The sequence below is a fragment of the Bos javanicus genome, chromosome 3, assembly GCF_032452875.1.
Source record: "Bos javanicus breed banteng chromosome 3, ARS-OSU_banteng_1.0, whole genome shotgun sequence".
Taxonomy (NCBI): Eukaryota; Metazoa; Chordata; class Mammalia; order Artiodactyla; family Bovidae; genus Bos; species Bos javanicus.
In genome coordinates this window covers 14683163-14711127 of record NC_083870.1, presented here as the reverse complement: position 1 = coordinate 14711127, position 27965 = coordinate 14683163, and the positions used below count along the sequence as shown (strand labels likewise).

Here is a 27965-nt window from a genome sequence, read left to right as displayed (position 1 = left end):
AGGGCTTCAGGGGGTCTTTATTAAGTGATGCTTTAGTCTCAAGTCTCTGCCAGGGACTGGAAGTGGGAGTGACCCCACTCCCCCTAGGCTGTCCCAGACTTGCCTTCTTAGAGGAAGGATGCAGGAAGCCTGCTGTCCCGAGAACAGCCTGGGAAGCTGGGCTAGCACTGGGGTGGGGAACAGCAGAGCTGAGACCCCCCTCCCTCAACCCCCAGCCCACGCTACGTGTGCAGCCCAAGGTGGGAGGGGCCGAGGAAATCCTGGCCAAAGCCTCCTTCATGCAGCCCCGCTCTTGTGGCTCCACTCACTGCCCTGAGCTATCCATGATCTCTGCTCTCACATTCACCTTGGCACTCCAAAAGCTAGCCCCACGCTCGGCTCCCCCAGGCCTTCAGTCCTGGGGAAGGACAGAAGTAGGGAAGCCCGTTAGGGCAGAGGACAGACACCCAGCCAGGCAACTTCAAGGGGCCTCTCCTTTCTGCTGCCCATCTGAGTTCAGGCCCCTCCCTCAATAGTAAGGGGGGTGGTGGCCTCAAACTTTGCTCCCTCTCTTACTGGCACCCCACTCTGTCCCAGCCCAGAGCACAACACACAGTGACCAGGGGCTGGTGGGCACAGGAGCCCTCCCTGGCACACAGGCCAGACTGCCTGTAGCTGCTGCGGGCCTGCTCCCTGCACTGGAAGCCAGAAGAGGGGAGACAGGAAACGAGTGGGGCAACGGTGTGCGGCCCCCGCAGCAGGAGGAGGGGATCCAAGCCCTGCCCTGCTGTCGGTGCCAGCAGCCCCAGGCCCCTCTTCCTTATGAGTCCCCAAGGCTCCAGAGCTGCCCGTCCCTGCAAAGGGGGATGAGAGGGGCGGGTGGTCCTTGAGGAGAGGAAGGGTCTGCAGAGAACCACCCAGACACCCGGTGTTACCCAACTCTGCCCCAGGCCCCGAGGGCCCCAACTCCTGGCACCACCCACCCTGCGTCTTGGGTGAGGAAGGGCCCCTTCTGCTGTCCCTTCCCCTCAGAGGTCCAGGAACCACTCCAATGAAACAGACACCGCACCTGCCACCTGCCCCTGGGGAAAGCAGGGGGCTGAGGCAGGAAGGCTGGCTAGGGGCCCACAGGCCTCTCCTGCTCCAAGCACTTTCCTTGCTTTCCTGACGTCGTCTTGGCAACAGGGGGACCCCGCCCTCCCAGCTGGCTCCTGGGCCCTCCCTGCAGCCCGTGTGCAGCTGGGCTTCCTTCCTGTGTGCGTGCGTGAGTCTGCGTGTGGTGGGGTGACTACAGGTGGTGGTCCTGGCTGCCAGGGAGGGCAGGAGAGATCTGGAGTCAGCCCCGCTGCAGGGCCTGGGGCTCAGTCTCAGCCAATCTCCTTCCACTGCTTGTAGAAGTCCAGAACATTCTTGATGTCCACACTGGCATGTGCAGCGGCCTGCAAGGCTGCCTGTGGAATTGTGGGAAGGACAGACTGAGGAGGGCCTGACCTCCTAAATTACAGGACAAGTCGTTGAGGGGCTGGGGAAGGGGTAGCGGAAGAGGAAAAGGGCAGCTGTCTGGTCTGAGGGAGTCGACTCCGGTACCTCTTCCCCACTCCACTCTTTCCCGAACCACCCCGTAACCCACCTGCATAGGGCCTGAGAGCGTGCTAGGATTGTCCAGTGGAAGGCCTGTGATGATGGTCACCATGCCGCTCGGGTCCTCCTCACCTGCTCCCTGGGCCAGAGTCAGCTGTTTGCAGCTGTCCAGGATCTTATAGAGCGTCCTGGAGCGGGGAGGGGAGGGGGAAGGAGGGCCAAGTTCCAGCATTAGCACAACACTGAATACCCCTTGGAAGGAAAGTTATGACCAACCTAGATAGCATATTTAAAAGCAGCGACATTACTTTGCCAACAAAGGTTTGTCTAGTCAAGGCTATGGTTTTTCCTGTGGTCATGTATGGATGTGAGAGTTGGACTGTGAAGAAGGCTGAGCGCCGAAGAATTGATGCTATTGAACTGTGGTGTTGGAGAAGACCCTTGAGAGTCCCTTGGACTGCAAGGAGATCCAACCAGTCCATCCTAAAGGAGATCAGCCCTGGGATTTCTTTGGAAGGAATAATGCTAAAGCTGAAACTCCAGTACTTCGGCCATCTCATGCGAAGAGTTGACTCATTGGAAAAGACTCTGATGCTGGGAGGGACTGGGGGCAGGAGGAGAAGGGGACGACAGAGGATGAGATGGCTGGATGGCATCACTGACTCGATGGACGTGAGTCTCAGTGAACTCCGGGAGTTGGTGATGGACAGGGAGGCCTGGCGTGCTGCGATTCATGGGGTCACAAAGAGTTGGACACGACTGAGCGACTGATCTGATCTGATCTGATCTGAATACCACATCCCCAGGGCAGAAGGGAAGCTGGGATGGGGAGGGGCCCAGGAGACAGAAAGAGCTACCAGGCAGCTCGAAGCAGTGGGTTCTGGGAGCTGGCCTGGAGGATGAGCTCCAGGAACCAGGCAAAGATACGATGAGGGAGGGCCCTGCGCCCAAGGATCTCAGGACCGCAGGGGCTCCAGAGCTGGGGTGACTTCTCATTGCCTCTAGGGTGAGATCCACAGAGGCACCTGGCCCCAGGCTGGTCCTGCTACCTGTGACTGGATTCTCTGGCCCTATCCCTCTCTCCTGGGGCGTGCCCACAGAGGAGCAAGGCAGGCAGCGTATATGGGGTTCCAGGGGCACAGGCAGAAATGTTACCAGGCATCGGCATCCTGCCTCTTCAGCTTATGCCGCTCAAAGCTCTTCCCCGCCTCTCTCTGGCAGCGAATGTACCTGCAGGGAGATGGGAGAGTGGCAGGGGCAGGGGTGTGGGGGTGCCCAGCTCACACAAAGTGGGCCCTTGTGGCACAGAGACCCCGTGTCACGGGAGGGGAAGGGGTTTCTCCCACGTCACAGGTCCGTCTGGAGCCATTCTAAGTGGCTCCCCAGCTGCTGAGCCCCGCTTGTTCCTCCTCCTGATAACATCACTTCTTTGGTTCCTCCCTGGGGAGGAGCTGGGTGGGGAGAAGCAGCGGATGCTTTTCAAGTTAGTGCTTCTGGAGACAAGGTCCAAACAAGAAGGCTTTGTGTGGCTTCCTGGCCAGGCAAGGGCAGATGCAGAGGAGGGTGGGCCAGCCAGCAGAGAGCGGGGAGCTCTCTCCCTCCTCCCAACACCCAGTGCCTAGTCCTCTTCTGGCCCCAAAGGCCAGAAGGAAGGGCCTGTGCTGGGCTGAGCACCTACACGCTGCCACCCCTCACCCCTGAACCGTGGGAACCCCCTGGTCAACCTGATCACCTAAAGCAGGAGAAACTCCTGCAAAAGCGCCCATGGCTTGAGTTGGGGGCTTGCTCCCCTCTCCCCACTGACACTGATCCCATGTTTGCCCCAGAGGCAGATGGACAGCAGGCCAATGCTCCCCAACAGGGCTCCTGGCTCCTCCAATCATTGTTTATTTCAGCACCTAACCCCCTGACTAATAATTATATCCTTGGCCTCCTTCCCCAGGCCGTGAGCCAAGTGTGAGCAGGGACCACGAGCATGTGTCTTACACCAGGAACACACAGGCATCTGTGCTGACCTGGGCTCAGGACAGGTCCAGCCAGGCCTGCACTCACCTGTTCCCTTTTTTAAACTCTGCCTCCAGATATCGGATCCCATCCCGGGCCCCTGGGTGTTCCTTCTTCAGCAAATCCAGGCCATCGATCACTGGCGGACATGGTGAGGGTGGGGGAAGGACAAAACAGGTGAGCTCCGGCTGCTGTGATGAGAGCTCTGCAGAAGCACCTGCACTCGCTCCAGGACACACTGCAGCCCCCACAGGAGCCCCGAAGGTCTGACTGACCTCCTGCCAACAGTGCACTTGGGAACTTACCAACTGCTTTCCCTCAGATTTTCTCACCTGCTTCTCCCAACCTCCTTGTGAGTCAGGGTTTGACAGAGATGGTCATGCCCCCTTCACAGATGACATGACCGAAGTTGAGAGAGGTGGCTGGACTTGACCAAGGGCACTGTGTGTGAGCTGGGCCTGCATAAGGGCCTCTCAATCCCCAGCCAGATTCTCTTTCAGCCTTACTCTGTGCCCCGACCTCTCCAATGCACTCACCTGTCCTTGGGATGATGACGATGAAGCGGCCACTGGTGGCCAGCTGGCGGATGACAGGGAGGTGGTGGCAGAGGGCCTGGGTGTCGGGGACGAGGTAGGGAGACATTGCTGACTGTGCCTTGGGCTGCTGCAGGCTCCCTTCCAGCTGAGAGACCTCAAGCTGTTGAGAGAAGGCAGGGTCGGGGGGGAGCTGTGTGCGGGCTGGGTTGGGGGAGAATGCTTCTCAAGGTGGCTCTTATGGGACTCCTCCTGCTGCCATTTCCTACGAATGGCTTCAGAGGAAAAGTAGACAGGAACAATGGTTAAGAGGAAGAGAAGGAAAAGAGAAGTAAAGGCAGGACGGGAGCACAAAGGCTCAGTGACCAGTCGCAGTGGGGGGCAGTCTACGAGGCTGAGGGTAGTCAGGGCGAGGTGGAGGCCACAGCGGGGGCTTCAGGCAGCAACAGGTCAGGAGCAGAAGCAGTGCTGGGCCCTGGCTTCCTACCTGAAGTCGTAGCTGGGCCATGTCTCTCATCAGCCTGTTCCGCCGAGCTTCCTCCTGTGCCTACAAGGGGGGAAAGAAACAGGTGTTAAGCTTGGGACAAGGAGCTGGGGGAATATTCCTTTCTCCAGTGATCAAGAATTCCAAAAGGGATTCCTCGGGTCTGGAATAGGTACAGCCTTATATAAGTCAACTCTCTATTGCTTCTGCTAAGTGAGGGGAAGGTAGGCGTGGGAGCCAAAATACCACTCTGGTGCAATCTGAACACCTCCCATTAGCAGCCCACGCCCCCAGGAAGGAAAGGCGGGGCCAGCACCTGTCTGGTCTCACCTCTGGCCCCCTCATCCTCCCCTCCTCCCAGGGAACACCATTCATGCAACCCCTCACTTTCTGTCACCTTCCACCTGCAAACTTCTTCCAAAATCTACAGCTGCAGCCCAGACCTGACCACTCCTGAGTTCGAGAAGTATATACCCAACTCAACAGCCCGATCTGCTTCTCCAAAGCTGCTTCTAATCCTCCCATGTTCCCCAGCTTGCTAAATAAACCACCATCTGTCAAGTCAGAAAGATAACCAGCTTCGACTTTTTCCTCTCAGCCCCAGAAGTTATCAGCCTCCCAGTCCTGTCAACTGTACCTCCTTTAAAAAAAAAAAAAAAAATTCACGCACACCCCTTTGCATCCTTCTATTTTCAAAGCACAACCCTAGCCTAAGCCAGTACCCCCAACCTAGACTATTAAAACCACCTTCTTTCTGCTCTCTGCCTCCAACCCATTTTCTCTGCTGACAACCAAAGAAATCTTTCAAAAACCATCTGTGGCCCACCATGGCCCTGACTAAAAGGCCCGTGATGGTTTTCCTTTGTCTTCTAGATGAATATGGTCTAAAGATGAAATTAAGAATGGGGACTTATTCTAGAAGACACGGGGAACCATTAAAGACTCTCTGATGAACAAACTGGCATCATCAGAGTGAGGATTTAAAACAGTAACCTGGGATGTAAGCCTCCTCCTGATCATGAGAAGATGCCAGACAAAGCCATGTGAGGGTCACTCCACAGAGCAGCTGACCAGTACTCTTTAGAAGTGTCAAGATCATAAAAGACAAGCAAAGACTGAGGAGACATTAATAATCAAATGTAATGTGGGATCCTCGGGGAAAATAAAAAAAGAGATTTGCAGGAAAACTAGTGAAATCTGAATAAAGCTTGTAGTTGACAGTACTGCACCAGTCCTATTTTCTTAGTTTTGGTAATTATACTATCGGTAGGAAGTGTCCACCTCTTACCCCCGTCCAGAGTATCCCCTTTGAGAAACACTGGTAGAGAAAGGAAAGAAGGGATGCAGAAGACCGGGTGATGGGGAACGAGGGGTTCCCTAACCCAAGCAGACATGAGAGCCTGGAGAGCAGAGCAGCGGCCCCCCTGGCCTGTGGAGAAGCTGAGCCCCCAGAGCAGCTTAGAACAAGGACAGGAGCCAGATCTTTCCAATTCCAGGGCCCTGGCTCAGCCGCCCACACCTCCCTCTGACATTCTGTGCATCCTCGCCTATGAAGTGAGGATGCAGGCACCTGAGATGTCGCATGCAAAGCAGCTCTGCACACGGAGAACTCGATACACGATGGGAGGTGGCAGTATGACAAGGAGCCGCTGCTGTCACCACTGGGAGCTGAACCCCTTAGGGTGGAAACCCTGCCTCGGGTGGCGCAGGATGCAGTCCCAGCAGGCAGTGTGGCCTGGCTCCAGAGTGGCCTGTGGGTCCAGCAGCACACCAGAGGGGCTCTCAAGTACTCCCCGCCCCCAGGAGGAGTCTTCAGGAGTTCTAGGCCAAAGGAAATGCCTGCAAACACTCCACATTTTCTGAAGCTGTGTAACTTCCCCATAATTATTTTTGTAAGCCCCCTTGTTTTCCCCTATGGAATAGGAATAAAAGTCTTAACATAAAAAGTTAGTTTTTAACAAAATGTGCTTGCTTTTAACACAGCAAGGGAGTTTCTGGGGAGCCAGTGCTGCTTCCCATCTGCAGGAAGGGGGTGCTCAGAGGTGGGGGAGCCTGTGGATGGGGAAAGGAAGAACATGGGGGAGGAGACTGGCTTGAGATGAGGAAGCCCTGGGCTCACCAGGACACATGGGCTGTGTTTGCTGTGCCAGACACCACCACCCAAATGTGCCAGTGCCACTGAGCTGGGGCAGGACAACACGCCAGGGCTGCGCAGGCCCCAGAGCCCGGCTGCTGCCACAAAGCACCAGCACCACAGGACACAGGCCTGTCTTGTCTGCGGCTGTAACCCCCAGGCCTAGGCTACTGATACACAGCAGATTTTCAGTAAATATCTGTAGAACGAACGACTGAATGGGAAAGAAATCACAGAGGCCGCCTCCTACCCTTCGGGGCTCCTGTGGGATGGGAGGTTCCTGCATGGTGTTTGATGCAGGAACCTCAGTCAGGGAGCATTTGCTGAGCACACACACTGCCTAATACAACACGCCAAGTGCCTGACGTTCACTACCATGCCCTAGTCACAACAACCCCATAAAGCTGATTGTACTATTCCTACGTAACTGATGAGGAAACAGGTTTAGCAAGGTTAAGTGACTTGCTCAATTCAGACTGGGAGGTGACAGAAATGGCCCTCAATCCCCAGTCAGTCGAGATCCAGCGGCGGTGCCAGGCTGCCCCTGCTCAAAGCACCTCTCACTCCCCATCCCGGCCCTCTGGTCTCCCCAGGCTCGGTCTCTGTTGCCCTGGCCCCAGTGACCAGGTTCTTCAGTCGAGGGCCACAGCATGTCTGAGCCTCTGGCCGTGGTTTCTCAGTGAGCCTGTGGGAGCAGAGCGGACAGGGAGGGGCAGCCTGACTCACCATGCGGAACTGGGCCTGGGCCTGCTGCAGCAGGCTCTCCTGCTCAGACTGGGCGATGCTGACAAAGATGCCGACCTCTGCGTTGAACTGCAGGATGCTGCCTTGCAGGCGGGCAACGAAGTGGCCAAAGCTGCGTATGCAGCAGATCCGCACGACTGTCTGTGGAGACACGGGAGCCAGCCTGGCTAAGCAGAGTCTGCTAAGCTCACCTGCCCCCGCCAGGGCTCCTTCCTCCTCCCCTCCCCGCCCTCCGCCAGTCCAGCCCCCTCAGCAACACGGGCTCCCTGCAAAGGCCTGAGGTGTGTAGGGAGAAGAGGAGCACCGAGGCCCAGAGCCTGTAGCTACCAGAAAGAGAGGGACCACACAGGGGGAGGAGACTCTGAGAAGGACTGGAGAAGCAGGACTCAGGGCTGAGAAGAGAGACAGCGACAAGGCCACATGCTGGGAGACATGAGACCTGGGTTCTCATGCATCTCTCTCCTCTAGGGCTCAATCCTAACATGTACAACGAGAGGACAGACTACGTCACCATTTCCAACTTAAGTTCTTGGTCAGCAAAACCCTTCTTTCCCAATCAAACAAAAGTCTTAACCTAGAGTGCTAAAATATAAAACAGAGCATAAAGCCAACCTGCTCCGGCTGGAGAAGGAGAAACCAAAGGGCGTGTGTGTGTGTGTGTGTGCGCGCGCGCGCCTGTGTGCATGGTGCTGGTACGCCAGTCCACTTGGCTTCCCTCTGCTGCCCCCGGACAGCCCATGTGGTGACACAGACTCAAGGGTGAAAGTCTCTGGACTAAATGGGCAGCACATTCCCATCCAGCTCCAACCTTCTCTGTGTGCTGTTCAGCTTAGAGGAGGCTGGGCTCAGAAGAGAAAAGAGATCAACAGAGATTTTAAAGCCCTAATAATTTACTTGTTCTGTCCTCTCCAAAAGGTGGGGAAAGGGGAAGATGGCTTGTTCTACAAAGAGAGACACTGTGGATGGACATCCTGCCAAGAATGACAGGAAGCCCAGATGGTTCACTGAGTGAAAAAGGACTCAGAGCTGCAGCCAGGGACATGCTCCATGTCTGGATAGAAGGGGTGCCAGCCTGCCCCCCAGCCCCACCCCCAGCCCGAGCTCCTGCTTTGCTACTGAATCTTCAAAGACAAAGCCTGTGGCACGAGGAGTGCCGGCCTCACCTCCTCTAAGGTGCTGAGCAAGAGCCGAGCTGTATCAAAGCTAAAGCGTCTGTGGGCCGCCCGGAGGGGAGGCAGGTTGCGAAGGGCCGTGTCCTCTGGGAGCAGCAGGCTAGATGGGAGGTCAGGCAGTTCACAGCCTTCAAGCAGCTCCTGGACCTCAGCACACAGGGCCAGGCCTGGGGAGAAAAGAGGACACATGAGGCCCCTGCGCTGTGGGAGCCCCCGGTCGGAGGCACACAGTGCTTCCCTTTGGGAACTCCCAGGCAGGACATACTCCTTGGACAGAAGGTGGGGAGAGATGCAGGGAGGGGAGGAAAGGAGAGATGGTCCACAGGGCCGTCAGGCAGAGCTTTAGGAGACCAAAACTGGAAGGGCTAGAGGACCGCTCGGCAAGCACACTCCCTGGTGGCCCAGGCCACCTGCCTACAGTGGGGCAGTGTCCGGGCAGGGAACGAGAGAAGCCCAGACCACAATGACTGCTGTGTGTTAGGGAGGTGACACAGTGAATCGCATTAACCTCCTTACCCTAAGCGCCAGGTTACCAGGGGGGTAGGGGGGTGGGTGGGGGGGTCCGTGGCCAGTGAGGGAGAGGGGAAGGGAGGGCAGTGCCAGGGACTCACTCACCAGATTCTTGGAGTTCGCCAGCAGCTGGCAACAGGTTCAACAACACAGACAGGCGGTTCCACAGACTTTGAGAGCTCTTGAGAGAGAGAGACAGAAGAGAAAGTCTTTAGCTGGGGCAGTACTGGAGGCTGGCAGTGAACCAGAGAAGCACTAGATTTGGGAGGTCTAGGGCTATGGTCACATGCCTAAAAGCGTTAACAAAAAAATTAACAAAAGTGGGGCTTACAGAGGACTTGGAAAACAGGAAGGAATGAAGAAGGGGAACCCTGAAGCTTCAGTGAGCTTCATCAGCAGTTGAAGGCTTCATGAAAAGGGAAGGTGTGAAACCACAGGAAGAACTCTCTGGTTCATGGTAATGGAAAAAGCTAGAGCGCTGGAAGAAGCGTCTCTCTAGCACAAACTTCTCCTTTCAGCCCTCCAGGTGCACACACGGGGCCAGCTCTCTGGGGAAGCGGCCTGGACCGCCATCTTCACTTCACCACCCTCGATGACTAACGGTGACTAACTAGCTGTTTTCAGGCACAAGCACACGCCCCAGGGTGTGCCTGGCCCTGACCTAACTCTCTCTTTGAGGGAAGAGGGCAACTGACAGGGAAAAGGGTCTTCCACAGCAGGCAGGTCTGCTTCTGGAATAAAACCACATTGAGGAAAAGCCTCAGAACACCAGAGGCTTGAGATGAAGACTCTGAACCTGAGAAGGTAAGGAGGCCGCCATCAACCCAGCCAGCCTCCATGGGCGCCCACCTCTGACACTGCTCGCTCCAGCTGCAGAACTCTCTTAAGCCACTTCCTTGCCCAGAGCAGCTGCGCCTCGTCTGTGCACCCTGTCCCTGCCTAGGCCCATCTCTCTTGTCGCCACGCTGTGCCCTCTCTTTTCTCTGGGTGCTGATGTTTACCTACCAAGGTTAGCCCTTGAACATGTATTTTCACCAACATTACTCACTACAGCCAGCATTATGCCTAGCGCTGGGGACACAAAGCCGAATAAGCAGCTTTCTCACTTTCCCAGTCCACAAGACTTGTATCCCAGCCCAGGCCACAGGCTCTTTGAGGGTAAAGGTCATGCCTAAGCCTAGCCTGTAAAAAGCATTAGGATTCAGCACACAACAGGTACTTGACAACACCTTTTGCCTGCCCAGCCCAGCTGAGGGGATTCCCACGCCCCGCTGAGGCTGGCCCAGCCCTCCCCTCACACCCTGGGACCTAAAGAGGGCAGTGGCGTGGGGTGACGCACCTGCGCACACACAACGATGAGGTCGGGGTTGGTCCGCAGCCAGTCCAGGAAGACTTTCACAGCAGGGAGCAGGCCTTCGGCCATCAAGACCTGCAGCTTCTCCTGGATGCTCCGCTCGTTCCGAAAGGAGCGCCCACTGGACTCGCTTCCCTCCGACTCCGAGCCCTCTTCAGAGGCTGGGAGTGGGAGACAGAGAACTGGGATGAGCAACTAGCAGACACACGGCAAGACTTCGGCTCTGAGAGGCGCGTGCGCCCACCTGCCTGGACTCTTCTGAAGAATTCTGATGTGAGAAGAGAGGAATGAGATTCCGGCCTGATTTCTCTAGGTCCACTAACTGATTGCTTTTAAGCCAAGAGCCTCGTGCCTTTTAAAATACGAGCTAATTTGTGAGATCTACAGCTACTCACTCAACTGACATCTATGATGTGCTCATTCTGTGCAAAAGGCAGGGCAGACAGAAAGGAGCTACAGGTAGGGTGAAAAAGGGTACAGAATTTAAAACTACTTCCAGCTCCCAGCTCTGTAAGCCTGCAGGTTAGAACACGACACAGGTCACACTCCACCTCTGAGCATCAGCCTCCTCATTTCTTTTACTCATTCAGTAGTTCCTAAGCCCCAGCACTGTGCCAAGCCCTGTGTTTGGTAATGGGGATACAGCAACAGACAAAACATGGACTGCCCTGCCCTCAAAAGGCTCATGGTACTGGTGGGCACACATACAAGCCAACGGACATCATCACTTGAATGGGAAAGCGCTGGAAGCTGTGGAGGTATAGAAGCTACAGGAGACCACAGGAAGCTGACCCTCGGAGGACTCCCACACCAAGTGATTCATAAGGCAAAATCTAGAAGGCAAGTGAGAATTAGCCAAGCAACACACTCAGAGCAAGGGAGGGAAAGCATGTTCCAGGATAAAGGAGCATTGCACAAAAGCTTAGTGGGACAGCATTCAGAACAGGGATGATGACTCTCCCACCACAAGACTGCCGTGGGAACTTCCCTGGGGGTCCAGTGGTAAAGACTCAGTGCTTCCAATGTAGGAGGCACGGGTCCAATCCTTGGTCAGGGAACTAAGATCCCACATGTCACAAGGTGTGGCCAAAAAAACTAAAAACACAAAACAACAACAAAAAACTCGTAAGAAAAAAAGACTGCTGTGAAAGTTAAATAAGCTAAGACCCTAAAAAGTGCAGCCTGATGCTTGCACAGTGTAGACGCCACAAACGCTCGTGGCCGCTGACCAGGTGCTCCCTCTGCACCTCAGGGGAAGGCCCTCAGAAGAAATGTCTTGTTCCAATCTACCTGCCCTCCTAGTGGGTGCTGGATTTTCTAGTTTCCAGGAGCCCTGGCAAGACCTGGGATAGCACAGAAGTTGTTGCTACAGTGTTGTGTGGGGAGGAAAACCCCAAACCCACAGGGCAAGGTGGGAATGGGAGGAGAATAGGACCACAAAATCAGCTGGGAGTTGAGAATGACCAAGTGAGCAGGAGAGGGGATCTCCAGGGAAAAGCTCCTGGGCCACACTACAGGCAGAGGCCGGAAGCAAGGCAGCAAGGGTAGGGATGAGAAGTACTCGGAGAAAAGAGCAGCCTCTCTCAAGTGAGTGCTGACAGTACATAGGTGTGGACCCGCAGGACAATGGAGAGAGGCCCACATACCTGGCTCTGAAGGCTTGTCCACATCTCCATTGACACAGCGCCTGAGGGTGGCCGAGACGGGTGCTTCAGTGGTGGGCTGGAGGAGCAGGTTGCTGAAGGTGGGGGCCAGTCGGAAGCAGCGTTTGGTCTGGAACATCTGGGTGGACATGGCTTGTAGATTGCTGGCAATGCTGGCCTCGCTGGGGCCCAGAGGCCCATTGAGGGATTCAGGAGCCTCTGACCTGGCCCGAGATGGCTCCAGGGCTGGGGACCGTGTCCCGTCCTCATCCTCCATATCTTCCAGGTCTGATCGGGACTCTTGACTGTTCATTTCTGAATCTGTCTCAGCGTCAAAAGCTGTTCCCCCACCTTCAAGACTCTTGTCGGAGCCACTGTCCGAGCCCTCACTGGCCCGGGCCGAGTCATGGCTTGAGTCCGAGTCAAAGCCTTCACTCAGGTCACTGTCATCACCTGCTTTGGGTGGGTGGCGGCGGCGGCGGAGGCAGGAGAGGCGGGAGAACTTCCGACTCTTTCTGACCTCTCCCTCTGGAGGTACTACAGGAGGAGGCTCAGGCCCCGGCTCCTCCTCCTTCTCCAAGGGTTCCCTGGACTCCGGTTCATCTGTGGAAAGAGGAGGGTCAACGCTGGGACACTGGCAGGCGTTGACAGCCCCCACCCCGCCACACCTGTGTTCCCCTCCCAGGATCCCCACACCCCACGCTAACCTTTCCACAGCCACAACCCCCCCATCCCTGTACCTGTGCCATCGCTCTGGAACGCCGGGACGGGATTCTCGCCCTCTTCCAGCTCAGCTTGCAGCCGGATGTTGACGTGATTGACGAGGTGGGAGAAGAGGGCCAGGGTGAAGGCAATGGCTGCACTGTACTGCTTGGATCCTAAACCCAGGAAAGCCAGTGTTAGGGGCTAATGGCCCTGAAGAGTAGGAAGCACCATTAATTCCAACCTCATCTCACCTGTTCTCAACTCTCCCAAGGATTTAATTACCTCTAAAAACTTTCTCTAAGGTTAAAAAAGATTTCTCAGGTCTCTGCACTCCCACCATGTAACGTGCAATGTGTCAGCTCATCCTGCTTCCTCTTGTCCCACCTCATCCTGCCCAGCTCTGATGTGTTCACACAGGCCCCTCCCCAGCATGTTCACACCCAGTCCCGTCTCTCCCTCCCTTCCATCCAACCTTGCTCTGCATATACCTCTGGCAGAAACTAACTGCCCCCGGCCCCACTGCCACCAAGTCTGAATTCCATCTGGATCAACAGTTAAGCATCTCAACCACTGTCTGCCTTGGTCCCAGACAAGGGTGCATGTATCTGTGCGTGTGGGAGGGTGGAGGGGGTGGGAATATGCTGTTGCCTTTGTTTGTTCACTAGGAGCTCCTTCAGGGCTCTCTCCTACAGGCAGAGACACAGGTAGTGAAGGGACTACTTGTGGAAGCTACTTTATGGATAAGGAGCTGCAGAAAAGGGTAGTGAGGATCCCAGAAGCCAGTGGGAGAGAAAAGAGGGACATAGGGAGAGTTACCTGCTCTCTTCAAGCTGTGCACCCCCATAAGGCAGATGATGACCATTTGAAAGATGAGAAGATCCGGGAGGAAAGCATATCCACTCTCATACTCCTCCTCATCCTCACTGGCCAGGCTGAGGTTGGGTGAGGAGGGCAGGTAGAAGAGACAGAGGTTGAAGTCCTCCAGGACTGACTGGCAAAGTGATGTCAGCTCTGAGTCCACGGAGCTGTGGAAGCGCAGGAGTAATGGGAGGTCAGTGATGGGGGCTGAGGCAGGCACAAAGAGCTGGGAATACAGGATTCAGAGAAAAGACTATGGGATCCTACAAGGGAGACTTCAGAGAGGAGGAGGGGGACTCAGTGCTGGCTGATCTCTAAAGCAGACAGAATAACACGGGAAGGGCAGACATACAGTGGAAGGGATGTGGGTGGGCTTCCCATTCGGCCATTCCTTCAACTTCCAGTAAGCGCCTAATCTGCCAGAGGGTGAGCCACCCAGAGAATGGGCATGGAACCTAGGGTGAGACAGTGAGGGATGCCGAGAAAGGACTAACCAGCTCAAGAATTTCCAATTGAGAGACAGAATTCACCAGCCCCCGCCCTCCTCTCCAAGTCCCCTGCCATAAAGGAGCCACTGTGGACGGGGCTCCCAGGACACAGTTCTTGCTCACACTCTCTTCTACTCACCTGCTTTTGGGCTGCAGGAGGCTTTGCAGATACATAAAGTTCACCAGCAACCTCTTAATGTCTTTACATCTGAAATAAGAGGAGCCCAAGGTAGATGGCGAACAGCTCCCTGTGGTCCTACTGCACAAACTGCAGGAAGACCCCCTCTTCCCACAGGCCCCGCTCACCGCTTCTTGCTGGGAGAGAGTTTCCGAGTCTCACACTTCTTCAGCTGGTGGTACATTTTTGCTGCCTTGTCATACAGCCGCTTGAGGTTTCCATAGGCCCCCTCAAAGGACACTTCCGACTGAATGCTGAAGGAGACAGAGGTGAGCTACTGAGTCTTGGCAGAGGAGGAGAGGGGAAATGTCAGTTTTCCAGGGATTTAGGAAGCACTGTTTTTCTTTTAAATACTTATTTCTGTACTTAGCTGCGCCAGGTCTTAGTTGTGGCGTGTGAGATCTAGTTCCCCAACCAGGGATCGAACCTGGCCCCCTGCATTGGGAGTGTGGAGTCTCAGCCACTGGACCACCAGGGATGTCCCAGGAGCACTGTTTCTAGTAAATACAGGCTGCCCCCAGCCGCCTCTTTCACATACAGACTGAGGGTGAAAACTATCTTTCCTAATAAAACCACACACATACAACTTTCAGATTAATCAGAGTAATGATGACATCTGTATCTCCTCTGCATCCAGATATGGGACAATTAATCCCATTCAATGTTACAAACATAACTTAGTCACCATCGCTGAAATACACTATTTTTCATCTTTTTAAAAGCAGAGCACTTAATAGGTGGCATTTAACAAGCATTAAGGGTATTTACATATTCTATTTTAGTTAATCTTCACAATATTCATTCAAATGCAAATATATACTGAGCACCCCACTCTGTCAGGCACTGCACCCTCCTACTGCCCACATGTACAGACAAGGGAATGAAGCCTGAGAGATCAAGTATAATGCAAAGGCCACACAGCTAAACACAGTACCGCTCAGTCTCCAACCCCGACCTCCCTACCACAAAGACTAACAGCATGCTATACTTTTTAAAAATGTCTTGTTGTTTGAAATGTCTTTTAAAAATTTTTATTATTTTATTTTTTCCCTCTGGTCATGCCCCATGGCATGTGGGATCTTAGTTCCCCAAATAGAGATTGATTCTGTGTCACTGGACCACCAGGGAAGTCCCTGAAACATCTTTTAACTATAAAAAGCAAGGTATAGAAAAGAAGAAATACATGTTAGAGGTGAATGAAGTACAGCTATACATTTTTTGATATTCCTTCCACTGAGAAGTGGGTTCTATGTCACCTTCCTTTCAACCTTGGCAGGGGGGTGGGGGTGGGAAGCAACGACCATTGAAAAGCTTTGGCCGAGAATGCATTGTAGGAGTGACGCCACCAGTTTCCAGGCCCAGGCCTTAAGAGACGGGCAGACCCTAGTTTCAAGTTTCTTGGGTCATTATTTGCTGTTGGGAGTCCTGAGCCACTATGTAAGAAGTCCATCTACCTTGAGGAAGATACCACATGGAGAGGCCCCAAGACTAAAAGGAGAGGGAAAGGGGTCCAGATAAGCCAATTCTCCAGACACATCAGACACCAGACCAGCCGAATACCACTGCCTGACCCTAGACAGTGCCACCAGGAGGAAGACTGCCAGACTGACCCTAGGCAAATGCCTAACCCACAAAACATGAGATATAACTGTTTAGGCATCGTAGAAGAGGACCTTAGTGGGCACCTCCCAAACCTGGATGTACTTGGCTCTCTGCAAGTGACTCACCCTAAATCATAATTATGAATGTGATACGGGATCCAGGACAAGAAAGGGGGGCATTCCCTGGAAGGCATACAAGGAATGGGAAAGATTCAATGGGAGGGTAGAAACCTGGTAATCATATGCAAGAATAAATACACAAATAATAAATGCAGGAGAAGGTGGAAAAAGCTAACCCCGTTACACCGTTGGTGGGAATGTAAAGTGGTGCAGCCGTTATGGAAAACAGTATGGGATTCCTCAAGAAACTAAAAACAGAATTGCCTCATGATCCTGCAATCCCACTCCTGGGAGTATACCCAGACAAAACAGTAAGTCAAGCAGACACACGCACCCCGGTGCTCACGTGCGCGCACACTAGGTTGTCCTGGCTGTGCTTAACTCTGCGGAACCCCAGGCACTGTAGTCTGCCAGGTTCCTCTGTCCGTGGGATTCACCAAAAAAACACAAGAACATTGGAGTGGGCTGTCATGCCTTTCTTCAGGGGATCTTCTTGATCCAGGGATCAAACCCACACCTCTTACTTCTCCTTCATTGGCAGGTGGGTTCTTTACCACTGGTGCCATAGCAGCACTATTTACAACAGCCAAGTCATGGAAACAACATAAATATGCATCTACAGCTGAATGAATAAAGACAGGGCTCACATATATTATACTATGTAACGGCCTACTACTCAGTCATAAAAAAAGAATGAAATAATGCTATTTGTAGCAACATGGATGGAACTAGAGATTATCCTGCTCAATGAAGTAAGTCAGAAAAAGACAAATGCCATAGGATACCACCTGTATGTGGAACCTAAAATATGCCACAGATGAACGTATCTGTGAAACAGAAACAGACTCACAGACCTAGAGAAGGGAGTTGTGGTCGCCAAGGGGAAGGTGGGGGAGGGATGGACTGGGAGTTTGGGGTTAGCAGATGCAAAGTATTGTATACAGAATGAATAAACGAGGTTCTCCTGTAGAGCACAGGCAACTATGCTCAGCATCCATCCTGTGATAAACCCTAAGGGAAAAGACTATAAGAACGTACAGGACTTCCCTGGTGGTACAGCGGATAGCAATCTGCCTGCCCAGGCAGAGCATATGGGGTTTGATCCCTGGTCCAGGCATTTGTAGCTTCCACATGCTACAGGGCAACTGTGCCCTTGTGCCCCAACTACTGAGCCCACACGCCTTAGAGCCTGTGAGCCACACGACTGAAGCTCACACGCTCCAGGGTCCAAGAGGCACACCTACTGAGCCCACATCTGCAACTCCTGAAGCCCACGCGCCGAGAGCCTGTACCCCACAACCGGAGAAGCCACCGCAACGAACTGTCCAGGCACCGCAACTAGGGAAGCCTGCTCGTGGCGACAGACCCAGAGCAACCAAAAGTAAAATTTTTAAAAAGGTATATATAACCGAATAACTTTGTTGTACAGGAGAAATTAACCCAACATTGTAAATCAACTATACTTCAATTAAAAAATAAATAAAAACACAGTGCCTGATCTAGATAAGGGCAAATATTTATTGATACTGAAAATAGGTTTCCTTGACCAGGTGAATCAAGGACCACAGCCTGGAATTCTACGGCAGAATTAGGCATCGTAATTTACACTTCAGTAGTCGATCATTTAAGCTATAAGACCACCTTACTCCCTCTGGGCCTTGAAAGCCAATTCACTATGTAACTACCGAGACTGCTTTGGCTTCTCAGGTAGACGCTGGCCCTCATGAGGTGGCAACAGTGCGCTTCCCGGCAGTCCACGTCTCACTAAACTTTAATCAAAGCCTTTTCACTTACCTGTCAGTCTCACGTGCATTTGGTTACGGTGACTCAGTAAACTAAGTCTAACCAACTGTGGGTGCCCTGAAAAAACTGTGTTTTGTTGTTGTTTTTTAATTCTAAGAAATGAGAATGAGATCCAGGGAAGCAGTAATCCACCCTGCTAAACTGATCCCCCCATGCTGTCTGTCATGCCTGTCACTTCATGACACTAAAGCTCTACAATTTGAAGTTCTTGTCAGAGGTTACTTTGGTACGATTTTACCAACTGCATCCAATTTATCTCCTTCTTCGGGAAGGTAGCTACCCTGTTAGCTTTCATGATAGCAGACAGCTACATGAGCTGCCCAAGTGCCTACAAATCCAGGCGGCTGTGCGAAAAGCAGTGGGGCTGCCAGGAAGCAGGGTCCCTGAGGAGGCTCCCCCGGCCTCACCATTCTCCCATCTGTCTTCCTCAGGAGCTAGAGAAGGGAGAACGGAAAGAGAGGACAAAGCAGGAACTGTGCAGACGTGAAAGCTGGGAAAGAGCTGCCAAACACTCACCAGCGCAGGTAGCAGTACATGGCTTCCACATTATAGTACTTGCTGCCTGCAAGGGTGCCCAGCTGGTTGAAGGGCATTCCTGTAGAGAAAGAGGAGTCACACAGTCTGTGGCCACAACACTCACTGAAAGCTGCCGGCCCAACCCATGCTGAGCATCAGAGAACTCATGTGGAGAACAGTGGCTCTGCGGGAGACACTGGTCTCTCAGGTGGTCAGCAGCTAATCCTGTTCCCCCAGAGGGTTATTGATTCCACACTCATGTCCTACCAGTCTAATTCCACTTGGCCCTCAGGGACTCAGCACTGACGGGTGCGACTCCTTCAACAGCAGCTGTGGCTCTTCCAACACTGACTCAACTCCTGGAACCCTCTCATCTTGGCTCAGTCTCTTGCCTTTGAGTTCTCCTTCTGACATGCTAGTCCCCATCTCTTCCTGTAATTTAGCCTCATCTCTTCCCTCACTGTGCCTCCATAGTGGCAGCTGAAGCACAGTCTCCTCTTTCTACAAAGACACCAGAGATGAGGAAGCCATCTTCTTTCCCTTCTTTTCTGCCTCCTTCCCTCTTAGTTCAAGACTCTCCCATTTCTCTTCTTCTTCCACCATCTTCTGAGTGTGTGTTACTTGGGAAAGAATTCAGAACCAAGGTGAAGTATGAAAGAACTGAGTGAGGAGGACCTAGGGGGAAGTGAGTATACCTGCCTGCCATCTCAACACTGTTTTCCTCTTAGAAAATGCTGCTGGGTTGGGAGGCCCCAGTGGGGAGTCCACTTACCAATCTGAGGAGCTACTGACAGGGCTTGGTAGTAAAATCTCTCAGCTAGCAGCTCAGTGTCTACGCCAGCTAGTTCATTCTGATACCGTGCTGTAAGGAGGGGGAGGAAGAAAAGAAATACGATAATTCCATGCTTCAGAAAACACCTCCCCTAGTTTGGAAGTCCACTCTAGAGAGCTGTAATAGGAGCCTGGGAGGAAGATACCTGAGCTAGAAGGCAGGCTGTTTGGGTCTCTGGCACAGTTGGAAGTCTACATGACTATGGGCAAATTGTTCAACTCTCACTTCCTTGCTGGTAGGTCCAAAACGTAAAGAATATTTAGTGTTTGTAAAGAGGCTCTTCTTGATTATCTCTTCCCAAGGAAGGGGAGCTACAGCATATATTAATGCTTGAAATGACTTCTGATATTTGGTTCTGGAATTCAACTGCTCAGTTCTAGAGAGAAGACATTACTAATGACACTAGGTCAATCTACTGTGAAGCAGCTGATTCTGTGTGTGTGTGCACACATGTGCCTGCATCTGCTCACTCATGTTCTACTTTTTTCAACCCTATGGACTACAGCCCACCAGGCTCCTCTGTCCACGGAATTTTCCAGAAAAGAATACTCGAGTGGGTTGCCATTTCCTCCTCCCTTCTCGACACAGGGACCTGCACAGTCAGATGGACTCTTTACCACCTGGGAAGCCTGATTCTCCCTGTGCCCCCACCTGTAAAGGGTTCAGGAGTGGGATAAGGGCAGGGAGAGGCACCTCAGGTCAATTACAGATAATGCATCCAAAAGCCACACAGCAGGAGCCTAACAGGACTACAGGTCTTTGTCTATCAGGATTAGCGACTCAGGGGGCATAAAGCAAGAGTCCTTTTCCATTCTGAGAAACGTACTTCAGGTAGGTAAGTCCTCCCTGAGGTCTAACTGTAATTCCCCTAGGAATCTATGAAGAAAAAGAAAACTCCAAGAGAGAAGGACATCAAATTAAAACACCTTCCGAACTTACTACTAAAACCAGGTTATCACCCTGACTTTCTTAAAGCACAAAGACATTTTCCCCTTCTTCTTGCATTCACTCATCCTTTCTGACTCATGGAAGAACAGTGAAGAGAAAGAAACACTAAACAGACTGGAGGGAAAAAGTTATCAGAGCCCAAACTACTCCTCCTGCCCTCCAGTTGCTTAAAGGGTGGTACCAACAATTTGAACAGCTGGAGCCTGTCCTGGAGCCCCAAACAGAGACAAATGAAAGGTTCTGATTCTTACACAAATCCCCCAGGTACACCAGACATCGGTGGCATGCCATCTGTGCCCAATCCATCTCCTTCCCTGAGGCAGACACTGGCTTCTTGCATCCTGAGAAAGAGAGAGAGAGAGGTTTATAAGCGCATTCTTCTGACCTTACCTCTGGAAAACACCTTTCCTAGGTGGAGAATGGAGATCAAGAACCCAGGTCTAGTTCTGGAGCCCAGCCTTATGGGGCAGAGATGACGCCCATCCAAGACACAGGCTCACAGGTGGACAGAGGTAGGGACAGAGGCTCCTGGGTAGAAGTCATTCACAGGACAGGAAGGAACTGGAAGAGAAGGTCTAGGGTCCTCAACCTAGGACAGCTGCCTGGGGAAAGGTCATGTGAAAGCTCATCACAGGAAGGTTACTAGAAAGGAAGAAGAAGTGAAGTCAAGTGTAAGTATGTGGGTGCCTTGGGGAGCTACTCCCCACCTAAGGGTAAAAAGTTTGGGTAAAGATGGGAAACTTGCCTAGGAAGAATGGCATATAGATGAGGCCAAAGGCAATGCTGCCTTCTGCCTGGCGGAGGAGGTCACGGAGAAGGCAGCCTGTTGAAGAGCCCATCCGTGGAGGAGACTTGTCTGACCTGAGGACAGGTGGTGGCCAGAGCCACAGACGCCTGGGCTCTCACTGCTCCCTTTACCCAGGCAGCCCTGGGACTTCAAAGCGCTTCAGCTATTTGGGAGGCAGTTCTCCTATGTGCTAGGTACTGATCTAAGTGTATCACAAGGCCAACTGAAGTGATCCTCAAGGCAACCCCAAGGGGTAAGTTACTCTTATTACTTCCATTTTACAGTTAAATCAAAGTCACATAACAGGTAAGTGACAGAGTTGGGATCCAAATGACAATCTGGCTCGAGGCCATCCATGTATCCCTTGCACTTTGCAGACACTCTCCTAGGTATGCAGCTCCCATTCTGAGAAGCCCTCCCCAATATTTACTATAGAGACGTTGCTGAGTTGGCTGAATGAGAAATATCTGTAAGGAGATAAAGTTGTTTGGGGAAGTAATTCTTTGAAATAAGGGTTCGTCATCTTTGTTCAGGCTATGGACCCTCCTGGCAATCTCATATGACACCTATGAATTCTGCCTTGGAATAACATTGCTTTATTTTTGGCCATGCAGCTTGCAGGATCTTAGTTCCCTGACCAGAGATCGATCAGGGTCCCGGCAGTGAAAGTGCTGAGTCCTTACCTCTAGACCACCAGGAAACCCTCCACTGTTTTGTTCTTAAGTGTTTCAAATGGATAAAACAGAGTGCCTTCTGATCAGAGAATGCTGCCACACAGTGGCACAGACATAACCTCCATCTCTGACCCAGAATGTCTTTCTGCTGGTGAGGGGAGGGGCAGGGGGCTGGGGGAGGGCAGGAGGTATGAAGAGCAAGGGGAGCTGGAGGAAGCGGGAAGAGGGAAGAAGCTCCAAAGGATAGTCAAACTGAAGAGAAAACCATCAACTAGAGAAGGAGGTAAACCATAGCTCCAGTACCTCAGAAAATAAAGAAGAGATTTGCACTATCTTGAAAGACTGTCCATGATTTTCCCAATATTTCTAAATACTGTAGTCATTTCATCAAATACTAGGAAACAATTTCTAAAGTTAAAAGAAAGTGCCAGTCAAATCCAACTGGGAGAAAAAAAAATGCTATCAATATCATCTTCCAGTGCCAGACTTCCTCTAGATCGTTCCATCCCTCCCACTGGCTCTACATCAGTCTATAACCCCAAACTAAAGAGGCCTCTCTCTTTCCTTAAGATCTTTACCCCAACTCACATGCTTATTTGGTTAAATCCAAATTTCATGAAGCATTTGTATGTCTTCTAGAATCTTCACAGCCTGGCTGGGTCACAAGGTACATAGATACTGAGGGATAAGAATGCCAAAGTAGAAACAAACCAACTTGCTCCTCCAGCCCACCTTTCAGATTTCACTGACCTATGAGGGGGTCGGTGACATGGGTCCAGTCGATGCAGCATTGCAGTTCCAGCTGGTAGTGAGACTGGATATAGAGAAGGAGATGCTGGTAGAAGCCAATACCAGCAACCAGGTGTGTCCTGTAGGCACATTCCAAGGTACTCCGGCTGTGGATATGCTGGAGATAGGGAAAAAGAAGGGGCCAGTTAAGCAGCAAGATCAGAGTTCTGCTCCCCTGTCCCTAATCTTATTTATCTCACTGAAGAAATAAACATATCTTTTTGGCTCTGGAAACTGGATAAAGTCTGGAACTTTATCCACCTCTCCTCTTACTCACGAGTCAACCCTATACCCTTAGATCTCCTTCTCTGGTCTCCTACCTGGGGTCAGGCTCCCCTCCTCTCCTAATCCTAATTCTATATGACTCCCTCCCTCCTTTCTATCGCTTCCTTGATAGCGCTACCTACAGCCATGCTCTGGGCCAGTTGCCTAGCTTTCTTTTCATTCCTTAGCTTCCCCTCTTTAGACAAACTTCTTTCCAAGCTCTACGACCTCCCCTTGAAAAGCCAAAGTTGCTCAATTGTGTCTGACTCTTTGTGACCCCATGGACTGTAGTCTGCCAGGCTCCTCTGTCCATGAAATTCTCCAGGCCAGAATACTAGAGTGGGTAACCATTCCTTTCTCCAGGGGACTCTTCCCAACTCAGGGATCCAACCCAGGTCTCCTGCACTGCAGGGAGATTATTTACTGTCTGAGCCACCAGAGAAGCCCTCCACTTACCTTTTTGTTAGTCTTGATAAGCTGGATAACTTCGTAGTATACCTTTCTCCACAGTAGCTCCTCAGCCTTCCTCCCATAGTCCACCGGGTGCAGGAACATAAGCTTGACGCAGAGCTCACGCAGCCTATGAGGATGTAGAGAAGCCTGAGAGGGACTGGCCATCCCTTCGTGCGGGACACAAGAACTGAGGGCAAGAAGGCACCTGCCAACACCCCAACTGACAGACATCTGTGTCTCCCATTAGACATCCAGGCCCACTCAGTAGGACACAAGACAAGCAGTCCTAGAAGGCAGTGGAGCCCCAAGATACAGGCAGGAGCAGTAAGAATCTTAACAATCTTCATCTTCTTCCCTTGCACCATTCTCTCCTTTCTACTCAGCCTCTGTATCTCTTTCTTTCTTCCCTTATGCAGTAGAGTCAACTCCCCCAACTCAAACACCACTCTAATGGCACCGGTCTGTTAGATATAGAAGCTGCAGAAAGTGAGGGATCCCCTCTCCCTCTTAGGAAGGCCAGATATGTCACAGACCATTTATGTACCATGAAGTCAGGAGATAAGAGAGAATATGTCTGTATATGACAGGGTTTCAGGTGTAGAGGAAAAGAGAAACTCTAAGGATGTGTATAGAGTCTCAGCTTACTTGTTCCTCAGGCTAATGTTCTCCGGTTTGAACACTTCTTGATAAGCGGTTTTGTTGCAAAGGATGAGGTCAAGTCGATGCACAGCCTCCACCACAGCCCTGCAGGGAATCACAGGCAAACAACCCTTGAGCCATGTATATGGTCCATATACTAATCTTACAGGAAAAGCTACAGAATTAGGGGTAGGGAAACCAAATGGCTGCAGGTTGAGCTCCATTCAAAACAAGATGAACAGAGCCTCCATCTTGATACACCCGCCCCCTCAGAAGATGTCTGGCAATGCTGAAGACATTTTTGATTGTCACAACCCTGGGGAGGGGAAGGAGAGGCGCTGCTATTGGCATTTAGTGTGCGCTGCTAGACACCCCACAATACACGGGACAGTCCACCATCGTAACTATCATGCTGCCAACACTGTCAAGGTAGAGAAACTCTGTGATATGGGAAGGCAGGCTCCCTCAATGGAAAGGGCATAGGATCTGATGCCAGGCAGAAAATCTAGGGTTTGAATCTGGCTGTGTCTTACTAACTCTATAGTTTTGGGTGAAATTACCTAACCTCTTTAAGGCTTAGTTACCAATTTATAAAAATGGAGATAAGAGTAGTTACCTCAAAGGGCTGTTGTGAAGAGTAAATGAAATAATTTAAATACAGCATTGGTATATAGTGAGCATTTGATATATACTGGTGAAATGAATTATTATTATTAAAAGGCTGGCTTATTATCAGATATAAAGGAAAAGCATTCCTAACATAAAATTCCGTTCTGCAATAATGGGGTAAAAGAAAGGGGAATGAGAGTGTCCCTGAAGTTCCTAAAGTCTCCTGGATTCTGCTGAAGCAAACAGTTGTTTTAATATAGAGTACAGTCTCTAGAATCAGACAGCCTGGGTTCAAATCCTAGCTCTACTTCCTACCAGCTATACAGTCCTGGGTCAAATATTTAACTTCTTTATCTCAGTTCTCTCATCTATAAAATGGGATTAGTAACATCACTTATTTTATGCAAATTAAATTAATTAATACATAAAGCATTCATAACAATGCCTTGTACACAGTAAGTGTTTAGTAAGTGTTGGTCTTCATCCTGAGGATACTCCAGGCCTTAAGAGAAAAATTCAGGGCAACTCTGCAATGGATGGCCAAGAGGTACCTAAGTAAGTATCATCTCTGGAAGGGAAAAACCCAGAGGATGACAGACAGCAGCTGTGAGAACAGATGAATCAGGCACTGCTCTTGGACACAAAACAACCGAAAAATAGTGAGTTACAATTCCTAAAATAGTCCAAAATGGATTCAGAATACTGAAACATGCTCCTGGGCCAGGAAAAGTGGGCCACAGCAGGCTAGCATCTTGTGGTGGCTCAGTCGGCAGCCCTAAAAGCTGTCCTGTACTTGGGAAGTGATCACCAACACCCAGCTGAGTGGGTAGGATGGTAATCAAGGCCTTCTCAAAGACAATCTTAAGAGCCCAGCATTTCTCCAAACACCTCCTGGGCTGCCTAGAGATGGAAGCCAAGCTCTTTTAGCCAGCCAGGCTCTCAATGCCAAAGGCAGCACCAGGCAGCCATCAGTGATATGCCAGTTTCGTCCCCAGGAAAGGGCCATGCACAGATCTGGGGCGGGGGTGCGGGGGGGGGGAGGGGGGCGCTGTTTTCATGGATAGGCCCCACAGCCTTCCTTAAGATTCTCAATTCAAAACCACTACTCCAGGGAGTTCTAATTGCAAGCTCTTGCACCTTAGAGGACTCCACACTTTCTTTTACATTTCCCATCAGACCATAAGCTCCTCCATTAAATTGTAATCTCATTTAGAACAAAAACTGCAAAAACCAGTCTTGTGTCTCATTCACTACTGTAATCTTAGGTCAAGCACAGAGTTAAAGAAGAAAAACATGTTTAAAACATTTTTTAAAGTAGTTAAAATTTGCCTAATTATTAATAATTGGTGCTTGCATCCCTTTCAGCATCCCTTTTCCAGCTGCCTTTTCTGAGGAGCTTCAAACATTTCAGAATTTCATTTCTATAAACAGACTGTGGGAATTTTCCAAATTTACAGAAGCTCCAATGCCAGTTTCATAGCCCAACAACATATTTACCTTGGGCCGAGAAATCAAACTTTCTTCCCCCATTTCTTCCCACCAATCACCACTGCTATAATAAACGATAGAAAAAGATGTGCTGCCTCACATTTCCACCCTACCCAAAGCCAACAACGCACAATTACCAGCAGAGAGACCCCTGTGCATACATGTAAGCCACACATGCAAACATATCAGCTTAAATCAGTCAGTTCTGTGAGGGCAGTGGCTTGAGAAAAAACAAGATTTGAGAATGATAAGAAGGATGACCAAAGCCATTTCCAAAAGCTGGAGACAAGAGAGGAATCTCACAGACACTGCCCACGCTCTGTCTGACAGGCAGCACTGACACTCGGCAGCATGAGGAGGCACACGTGCCACTCCAGTCTCTTCACCCGCCCGGAGACCGCTTGGGGCAGCCCACAGTGGGAGCCCAGAGGCTGAGGGCTTGGATCACGTTTCTATTTTTGGAGCAGCCGATACTCCCCTCTGCCTTCTGGCTTAGGAAGCCAGACCAGGCAGGATGCCTACACAAGGGAGGAAAAGACAACATGCTCTTGACTCTTTCACTGCCAAGATGGGGCTCATGGCTCTGACGGTAGTCTTCTCATGCAAACACCTCTGGTTCCAGAGCCTTAGCCAAATTAAAACCCCAAACTCCTAACTTCCTAGTAGAAAGTGGAAAACTCAGTTTGGTCTCTATGTGTCATTCTATTTTTGATCCACATCCAGAACCCGTGTTCTAGCTGCCCCACACAAAAATATCCTCCACTCAGGGCGGGAAATGTTCACCCCGGCCTGTTCCCAACAGAGGGCTGAAAGGCTGAATGAAGATGTTAAGGAGCGTGAGTGACACTGTGGAAATGAGAAACCAGGAATGGAGTTGCCTGGCAAGAGACCGCAGTCATGAGGCTGGAAGGAAAGCAGGGCTCAGGAGTCCCCAGGTGCCCGGAAACGGGCTCCGATGACCTACGAAAACTCTGGACTCAAAGTCCTTCACCTCCCTTCCAGTCTAACACAAATAATCTTACAGCCTCTTTATTTTCATTCAGATTCCCAAAACTTGGAGCCCTAAGAGACCTAAAAGCCTATCAAATCCAGATCTCTCCTTTTAAGGATGAGAAGACTAAGGCCCAAGGTCACACAGTGAACGGCAAAGCAAAGACCTCTCTTGATTTCAGTCCAGGGCTCTTCCCTGTAAATCCTTACAGGGTTCTACGCACTATTCCCTTCCGGGTTTTTCTCCCATCTGTGACCCCACCTTCACCTTCTCAGCCCCCGCAGTCCCAATTTCCACCTTCTTACCCCAAATCCGCAAAGCTCGGTGCCCGTCCCAAGCTCACTGCGGAAGAGATTCCCTCCACGTGCTTCCCTCCCAACCTCCCACCCACCCAATTCCTTCTTTCAGCTCAAACCCGGGTTACGCGGCCCCGCCCCCTTTGCTCCCTCCAAAATTGCACCCTCTTCCCTCACCCATACCCCAGCCCGGCACCGGAGCCCGCCTGTCCGGGAGGCCCCGCCTCTCGCTGTCCCCCACTTCCCTTGGCGGCTGCACTCACGCCGTGGCCCCTCTCACCGGTAAAGCCGCTTAGTGTGGAGGACCTTTGCTTCAGGCTCGCTGCTCTCCCCTGTAGGGGGGCCTTGGCTCATGATGCCCGGGCCCAGGGGTGGCTCCCGGTCACAGGCCCCCGCCACCCACCGCTACTGCCACCACTGCTGTCTCCGGCCGTAGCCGCAGCCGCCGCCGCCGCCGGCCCTGCTCGGCCGCCATCGCTGTGAGGCGGCTGACCGCGACAGCTCCTCCTCCGCCTGCCAAATCTCGCGATAGCGGCTGCAGGTGGCGGGCCAGTGGCCTGCTGCTACCAAATCTCGCGAAACTCTTTTTCCCTCCCAGGAAGTTGCCAGAACTAACTCTGGGCAGCCTCGCCTCTTTTAGGCTTCGGTGAGCCCTTGAGAAAAACTTTATTGACACAGCCTCCCGACAACCAGACAACAAGCACTGGCCTCTGCGGTGAGGGTGCTGAGGCTAAGCTGGGTCTGGGCAGATGGGCTCACAGCTAGGAGCATGACTTTGCTTTGTCCGA

General features: G+C 51.8%; 1 protein-coding gene across 1 annotated transcript; it reads right to left on the bottom strand.

Annotated features, from left to right (window-relative positions):
* Position 1: 1 nt before the first annotated feature.
* Positions 2–27697, bottom strand: SMG5 (SMG5 nonsense mediated mRNA decay factor). Its single transcript, XM_061403490.1, has 22 exons — positions 27458–27697; positions 23800–23898; positions 23158–23281; positions 22399–22555; positions 20439–20528; positions 19180–19269; positions 18408–18486; positions 14496–14621; positions 14329–14397; positions 13660–13868; positions 12879–13016; positions 12142–12741; positions 10481–10656; positions 9247–9322; positions 8623–8798; positions 7442–7600; positions 4585–4644; positions 4101–4260; positions 3613–3703; positions 2716–2790; positions 1610–1748; positions 2–1430 (listed from the first exon to the last, which is right to left on the bottom strand). The coding sequence occupies exons 1-22, from the start codon at positions 27529–27531 to the stop codon at positions 1347–1349; spliced, it is 3051 nt and encodes a 1016-aa protein (XP_061259474.1). The 5' UTR covers positions 27532–27697; the 3' UTR covers positions 2–1346.
* Between the last annotated feature and the right edge of the window lie 268 nt (positions 27698–27965).